Genomic DNA, 8,096 nt, shown 5'->3' on the forward strand with positions numbered 1-8,096 from the left:
AAAAATATTTAAAAATTAAAAGAAATTGAATTTGGAATAGAATCAATGAGCACGATACCAAACGCAATTCTTTTCCAGAATCAGAAATTTTGGACAGTTACCAAATAGCTTAAAATGCTTAGAAATTATTTCCGGAAACAAAATAAAAAATAATAATTTATGGTCAAAATCTATTCTCGAGAACAAAATCGTTACCAAATGCACCCTTAATGATATTTCTCAATTATTACCCAGAAACCATGCTAGGATATATTTTTATATTAGGTAGCAACCTTTTCTAGTACCACTGATTTTTACTTGCAGCTTCACTACAACCAAATGTTATTTTTCTTAGGCATGGCAAGAAATGCATACTTCCATCTTATTTGATTTTCTCCCTGATGACATGAGAGTTGTAGTATGGTGCTGTAATAACTGTCAACATGAACACGTGATATTCGATTGATCTCTAAAGACACGTGTGTGAGAAAATGCTCACGCATAAGTTGCTATCAGGCTTTTGAGCAATACGCAGGTTCAGTTTTTTCTAAACCTCCCTCTTGAGAAAAGGTGAAACTTGATTTAGTTTCTTTCTTGTTCTGCAACTTATAGATTATTACATGTCTGAGATTGAGATGCAATCTTGCATGACGCAATCTATGCTATTCAATGCATGAACCGGTTACCTGTCTGTTACTGTATATGAGATTTGATTCCATCCCATCTTATCTTTCTTGAAAGCCGGGTAAGAAATTGATTTGATGTATGACAAATTTCCCCATCGAAGTTGAGAATGACCATGTTCCATTGCTGAATTGCCATCTTAGACCTAAACTAGTGTTGGTGATTTTGACTAGATTTCACATCATTGCGATATTATATGAAGTCTAGGCTAAAGAAACCGATGCTACAGTAACTGTAGGAAATCATTCTTGATAAGGGCTTGAAACTTGAAGATGCACTGACAGGAGTTTATACAATCCATGTTTGCCTTTAAAGTTGCTCGGTGCGGAAGGATCACCTATGAGATGCATCCTTATCAAAAAAATTTCTGCAAGTGAGTTTTGTTCTTTTGGAAGGGACTTAATTTGACAATGATTTTTTTAATTTACAATTACCATTGTCACATGAGATTGACTTGTCTCTGGTTGGTTACCATAGAGGTGTCGATTGAAGATCCATATGTTATTTTCGTCACTTTGCATTTGATGATGCCAAGTGCTAACAATATTTTTCTTTTGTTCCAGGGGAGTAGAAATTATCAAAAAGGCCGAATGAGAAAGGCATTGCATGCATTTTCTCCTCAAGATGAAGACTTACTTTGATGGGAGACGTTTTGCGGAGAACGTGGAACTTTAGTGATCATTTGATTATGTGATATTACTATAGGCAAAGCAGAGGCTAGGGTTATGTTCACATAAATAATGTTACGCTTTCAAAATAAGACTTGCCTGGATTGTTTCTTATGTTTCTTCTTTTCTATTACTAAAGAGCTTCTGGGGATTGAGTTCATTTGTTATAGTGATTCATGCTTTCTACGCAAATTCTCTCTTCCATGGTGTTGTAACCATCTTTGCAGTTACCTTTAGCTTCTGCTTAAAAATGTAAGATATGACATGCTGATTTAAGAGATCAAACCAGGTGGAAACCGAGGTGGTCAATGCAAATGAACTTCAAAATAGATAGGGAAAATGTCAGAAATGGTCCCTATACTATTATTTAATGTGCAATTTGGTTCATGAACTTTCAATTGGCTTAATTTGGTCCTTTAACTATTGATAAATGTCCGATTTGGTCTCTGAACTTTCGATCGGCTCAATTTGGTCTCTAAACTATTTGATAAATGTCTGATTTGGTCCCTGAACTTTCGATCGGCTCAATTTAATCCCTGAACTATTGATAAATATTCGATTTAATCCTTCGTTGCTGTTTTTTTTTTTTTTTTTTTTTTTTTTTGCTTCTTCTCTCTTCCCTCCGCCGGCTCAGGGGGAGGGAAGCCGGCATCCGGTGAGGGCAGCCCTCGTCAACGTCGAGCGAGGGGCTCCCTTGCAAATCCGCGAGGGAGCCCCTCGCCCGACATCGACAAGGGGCTCCCTCGCAAATCGGGCGAGGGAGCCCCTCCTCGACATCGGCAAGGGGCTCCTCGCAAATCCGCGAGGGAGCCCCTCCTCGACATCGGGCGAGGAGCACCCCGACGTCGAGTGAGGGAGCCCCTCGCCCGACGCCTGTTGCAAGGGAGCCCCTTGCGGCGTCGAGCCACTCACCTACGTCCCGGCGAGGGCTCGACGGAGTGAAGAGAGAAGAAGTAAAAAATAAAAATAATAAAATAATAAAAAAGGAAAAACAGTAATGAATGACTAAATCGAACATTTATCAATAATTCAGGAACTAAATTGAGCTAATCAAAAGTTCAGGGACCAAATCAAACATTTATCAAATAGTTTAGGGACCAAATTGAGCCGATCGAAAGTTCAAAGACCAAATCGGATATTTATCAATAGTTCAAGGATCAAATTAAGCCGATCGAAAGTTCAGAGACCAAATTACACATTAAATAATAGTATACGGACCATTTGTGACATTTTCCCAAATAGATACAACTATTGTGTAATATTGAAAACTGCGAAAGTTCAAGAGAAGTGTTTTAACAAATAGGAGAGAGAGAATGGCAAAATTAGGATGTGAAAATTAGAGGTTGGAAAGATGCTACAAGCTTGAAATGGATGTGCATATGGAGGAGTTTAGGAGCTTATGGGAATTGAAAGAATGATATGTGAACCTACATACCGACTCATTCGTATACGTTCATATAAACTATTGAGTAGGATTAGAAATAGATTTGAAAAGTGTGGTACATCCTCATTGTGTTCTAAACTATTATTTCTTCTTACAACCGCCAGAGATGGAATTCCTGTTAGTTGCTTCCTTGGCAATATTCCCAGGTGTTTCCTGTTGATGGATGACAATAATATAAAATTTGTATGAGTGATATTTAAGTATCGTAAAATGTACAGTACATGGAAGAAAGGAATCCTTAGGACAGCAAATACGCACACTGTAAAAGGAACACTAATATGCACTCTGCCTGACAAGCAGTACCCCTCTCGTTCTAGCATAGAGGGCAAACTTCATCCTTCCAATAAAAATATATACTACTCTTCCAAAATTGCAGTACCATAAGACATGACCCCTTTTTTTTGGAAAGGAAAGCATCGACTTGCTTCCAACTACGGGCAAAAACAGCAACTACAAGTCATGACTTGCTCAGAATAGGGTTCTTACATTCGCCATTATTTAGATCCACGTCAGGACGCAGACAATTCTCAATGGCTGTTTGAAGTTCCTCAAACCCAGCACCATGGTTGGCATTTTAAAGCTGCCAAGGACCCTGGGCTGGGGATTTACAGATACCTGTGTAGAGAATATCTTGGGCTTGAATGCCAGACTGGGGCATTGAAGTGTGCATTTGCCTCCCTGTCATCCAGTGCAATTACGGGAGTTAATCAGGCCAAAACTCCTAACATATCAGTACAAGCACACTGGTGTTTTTGTTTATCTAATTGATTTCATGAATAGAGTGATGCAACACCATTAGCACATCAGTAAAGTTATATTAGAGAAACCGGGCATAAGCAGCAGGGGCACGGCAACATACTACCTTTGACTTACAACACTATCACCAGAAGTTTAAAATGATCACAAAGATCTGAAAATTTGTGCACCGCTAGGGCAATCAATGGCTAACGTTGTGAGTTAGAAGGATTACTATTTATCCATCAAAAGTAGCATCTGAAGACATCTCTTCACCAGAGCAATGTGTGACATTACACCTTCGCATACATTAAAAGAAGGAAAATTCCAGGTGCTCAGTCCTTAAAGATATCAACATGACATACCTTCCTCTTAGCAGGTACAGATCGATTCTTAGCTGGCTTAGAGAAGGAAAATATATAAAAGGATTCATCAGAAAAAAGAAAGTGCATTTTGGAACTCACTTTCAATTGTTCAAGCTTTAGTTACCAGCCTTGTGATGACTCATCCTTAGCTGCCTTAATCTTCTCTATCGCCTGATACACATGGTAAAACAACATTGAAAACATCTATGCTCTCCCCTTCAGAGGAAAAGAAGCAACTTCCTTGAGTATGCAACTGACCAACACATTACTTAAGATAGAAGCCATACATTCGTCACTCTGTCAATGTTGAACCCATTCTCATCCACGAGAAAGGAAATTAAGCCCTTTGAAAGGGACATAACAATCAGTTAGGAAACGAGTCAAGAATTCAAAAAGTGAAACGTTGCAAGTAAATCACAGCATGAAATTGGCCCACCTCCTCGTTTGGAGCAGTCCATTTTATCTCAGGTTGTTCTTCTGTAGAAACTATTGGCCCCTTCAAAAGCAGGCGAGCTTCACTATAGGGCCATTTATCTGGTATCTGATACCCATTCAAAAAACAAGTAAACATTTCCTTGAGAGGGATAACTGAACTGAATAAAGACTTTCAAGTAATGCAAAGGACCTCTACGCCTGATGGATAGAGAAACCATACAATTTTGTTCGAGTGAGAGTGAAAGAACAGAAAAAGCAGACAATAGAATAGATAAAGTTATAATAGTAAATCAAAACATGAAGTAGCATGGCTGATGCACGGATTGCCAGCCCATATCTGTTGGTGGCAAATGATCTTTCAGTTTCAAATTGTTGATCAAATATTTCCCTGCCAGCTGAGTTTGAGATATGATTCTTTTAAGTCAAGGAATCCAGCAGCCAAGACTATTACAATGAGAAACTTGGCTGCCTTTTTTCGCTTACGAGTCGGGGGACAAAATCAGAGAATAAGAAGCACCTTTGCTTGTTTATGTTCTCTAGTATGTTTTCTATGGAACCATGTTGACTGATAAGCTTAAGAGCAGTCAGCCCTCCAATACCTAATAAAGTCATTCCAAAGTAAAGCCACTGAAAGCATCAAGCCAAAACATACAAGAGGGCAGAATGATATACGATAGTATTAAACAGTTAACAGAGCACTGCAAGAATATCATGTCTACCTTGAATGCTTTCACAATAATCACATCCAGAAAAGAATGCACAGATCAACGAATTGATCCATATCCAAATTCATCTCCTCCGATCTAAAAGTCATGAAAGTGAGGAAAAAAAATTTAAGCAATCCCAGTGAATAAACTTTTCTAAGTACCTTGGAAATTTCAAATTCCATAACTGGAACTTTTCTTGAGATGGGATCCATCAAATGGTGAAGGAATATAGGAGCTCCAAAAGTAAGGGAATCCATATCTTCAGAAGCAACTGCATAAACCTGAAAAACAGATATTACAGCTAAAGCACCATTCATGATAGATGAATTCTGGTTACCGCAAAACAATTAAGCAATGATAGGTATTCAAAGTCTGAAAATTCCCTGGACAAAAATGGCTTAGTAAAGAATATTCCAAATGTAAATGACTACGCATACGAAGACATTAGACAAGTGAACAAGCATATGTGCGAGTGCAAAAGGAAATTAAATCGTGGAAATAAAATGGTAATTTAAATAGAGTTATTACCAAAAAAAAAAAAGGATTAATTATCATGGGAAAACAATGAACGACTCTGAAAGACAATCAAATGGGAAGATACATGCCTTTCCAGCTTTGCAAAGTGCAGCACATTGTGCCTCTGCTTCTTAAGGAGCCTAACACACAAAAACTGAACCTGGTATATAAACTTTTTGTTAGAAATAAGAACGAATAAACTTTCCAGACAGAATTGTAACCTCAACAACTGGGACATCCATAAGTCTTAATAGTCTTTTGCAGTCTTCATTGTGCTGTTATGTCACCTGCAAGAGTATCAAAGCCATGTACCACAAGTGCACACACATCCAGTTAACTACGTAGATAGGTTTTTTTTTCTGGAAAACAGAGACAAAATCAAACTTCACATCGATAAGAATAAAATATCGCACCGTAAGGAAACCAAAACGAGACCAACCTTCACGGTTCTTTTACTGAATTTCTCTCTGTCTTCCTTGTTCTGAGACTGCAGACACAATAAATACAGAGCTCACTAAGCATTTTTGTACTCTGTGTTTCTGGGTGCTCATGTGCGAGAGAGAGAGAGAGAGAGAGAGAGAGAGATGCATATGCCGCAATGGCGATTGCCAACTCCTCAGAGGCATCTGTCCTCTTCAAAAAACTGCTCAGAGGTAACTAAACATATAGTACCGCTTTGCAAGCTCTTGCTTCTTCAAATCAGGAGGTCGACCATCAAATACGTAGCTATCGTGACAAAAGCAAAGCATAATTCAGAGAAGCATGAGCTTCATTCTTCTAACATTCCATCCCAATGAAAACAAGGCAGGTAAAGAAAAAAAGTTTACATTGGCTTTATCCCCGCTTCTAACAGCCTAATCGTCCAGTAAAACATGCCTTGCAGATGACTACATGAGAAGACAAATCCAAAAGCAGCTCAAGGTCAACACTTTCCAAGCACAAAGATCACATCGCAAGTACCAAATAATGCAACAGGCGTCAATCTCTTATGCATAAACCCGAGTCCAAGAAATAACATCTGAAGCATCAAAACAGAAGGCTAGTCAACAATTCAGCCATAAACTCTACGAAACTCAAGCAAAGTGGATTTTCATTTCCATGGAGTATTACAATGCCAGTGTACCTGGTGATTTCACCAGCCTCATTGGTGAGCATCTGAGTCCCCTTCCTCCCAACCACAACCTAATCCACCAATCAAAAGAACCCAAAAAACCCCCAACACTCAAAATCCAAATCCCCACCGACAAACCAAAACGTGCAATCGCAGGCATCGATCCATAAAAAGCAACTTAACGAGGAAGAAGCTCTCGTGCTTCTGCTCCTTCATGGCGTTCGGGGCGTTGTCCGCCAGCAGCTTCGTCAGCCCCTATCGAAATCGGTGGACGAGACTCAATGAACAACATATGGAAAATGATGGGTTTGAAAGGAGACGGAGGTGGAACTGAAACTACCTTGATGCCCATATCGAAGAGAGAGAGAGAGAGAGAGAGAGAGAATTGTTGCAGTGGAATTTGAGGGATGAAATGGAAGCTGCTTGATATGAATTGAATGGCTTCGAGCTCTTCCGCTTCCCGCCAAATTTTGGAGACTATCGCGTTTGGGGGTGGAGCGTGTGAGTCACGCGCAGGTGTCACGACTGGTTTTTTTCAGCATTAGTTATAAGTTCTCGGCCCATTCGAATTAAGGTGCGCATTATAAAATTTCAAACAAAAATTGATTTTTAGCCAGAAATTGATTTCTCAATTTTATTTTAGAAATTGAGAAGCTAAAAATTTTAGCCTCGATTTCTTCTTCAAATCTATTTACGGAATAGAAATCTATTTTAAATAAATCAAATTACGTTACCAAACGGATTTTTGTTTTGAGCACTTGCGGAACGGAAACGAGAGAAATCAAGAAACAGAAATTTTATCATGCGCACCTTAGCGACTGTTATGATATGTACGTATCGGGAGTTTTACTCGTATGATATGCACATCCATACTCCCATAATTTCTTTAGATTTCCAAAATATCGAATTTAAATATGCAAATTGATATTAATGAGTAATGACTTCTCGTTTCTAGTGATTGGGGTGGATGGAAATGTTGAATTCACATAGAAGTCGAAATCGATCAATTGATCAATTTGGATTTGAGTATTTGAAAGACTTTTTTCTACTTTACTAATTCAACCAAGGTATTATTCTACCTGTATGTCTATAGGGAAGAGAAAATGGACTACTATAGTTTCTTCATGTTTTAGATAGAGATATTCGAAGGGTCGACCCATCTCGAATTCGAGACATTTGATTAGAACAATCAATATTGTATTCTCGATGGTTGAGATGATGGAGGTGGCAACGAATTCATTGGTTTGACATCCCTCTTTTAGAGGAATTATCAAAGGAAATCAAGTGAATTATTAAGCAAGGACAATCAGTTATCTCAAAAAAGATATGTGCCATCACTCAGCATGAACTCTCTTAAGCTCATACCAATAACAACTTTTGAAGTTTTATTTAAATGATTTCATATGCAAATTAATTCATTTAGGAGCGTAGCTAATCTATCATAAGTCAGAT

General features: G+C 38.5%; 2 protein-coding genes across 3 annotated transcripts; both read right to left on the reverse strand.

Annotated features, from left to right (window-relative positions):
• Positions 1–2,768: 2,768 nt before the first annotated feature.
• On the reverse strand, positions 2,769–4,701 carry LOC120289551 (flap endonuclease 1-like). 2 transcript variants are annotated; one of them, XR_005547572.1, is made up of 4 exons: positions 4,312–4,701; positions 3,975–4,219; positions 3,262–3,453; positions 2,769–2,928 (listed from the first exon to the last, which is right to left on the reverse strand). XR_005547572.1 is itself a non-coding variant. In XM_039304612.1 (3 exons), exons 1-3 carry the CDS (start codon positions 4,444–4,446, stop codon positions 3,996–3,998), a joined length of 243 nt encoding a protein of 80 aa, XP_039160546.1. In that variant the 5' UTR covers positions 4,447–4,701; the 3' UTR covers positions 3,759–3,995. The 2 variants fall into 2 exon arrangements, 1 of the variants encoding a protein (XP_039160546.1); XM_039304612.1 differs by lacking the exons at positions 2,769–2,928; positions 3,262–3,453 and having other exon boundaries at positions 3,759–4,046; positions 4,163–4,219.
• Positions 4,702–4,757: 56 nt separating this feature from the next.
• On the reverse strand, positions 4,758–6,996 carry LOC104434158 (flap endonuclease 1). The gene is given in 12 exon segments (XM_039306920.1): positions 4,758–4,909; positions 5,030–5,057; positions 5,059–5,103; positions 5,167–5,298; positions 5,623–5,673; positions 5,755–5,820; positions 5,973–6,076; positions 6,201–6,259; positions 6,361–6,420; positions 6,657–6,715; positions 6,828–6,899; positions 6,985–6,996. Coding segments are annotated over 12 exon segments (840 nt in total).
• Between the last annotated feature and the right edge of the window lie 1,100 nt (positions 6,997–8,096).

Source organism: Eucalyptus grandis, chromosome 2, assembly GCF_016545825.1.
Source record: "Eucalyptus grandis isolate ANBG69807.140 chromosome 2, ASM1654582v1, whole genome shotgun sequence".
Taxonomy (NCBI): Eukaryota; Viridiplantae; Streptophyta; class Magnoliopsida; order Myrtales; family Myrtaceae; genus Eucalyptus; species Eucalyptus grandis.

What these genes read in the sequence shown, in the direction of transcription:
- LOC120289551 (XM_039304612.1), bottom strand. Translation starts at nt 4,446, where the DNA reads ATGTTTACTTGTTTTTTGAATGGGTATCAGATACCAGATAAATGGCCC. An exon ending in GGACTGCTCCAAACGAGGAG is followed by an intron (nt 4,220 to 4,311) that starts GTGGGCCAATTT and finishes TCCCTTTCAAAG; the next exon opens with GGCTTAATTTCCTTTCTCGT. An exon ending in ACATTGACAGAGTGACGAAT is followed by an intron (nt 4,047 to 4,162) that starts GTATGGCTTCTA and finishes CATGTGTATCAG; the next exon opens with GCGATAGAGAAGATTAAGGC.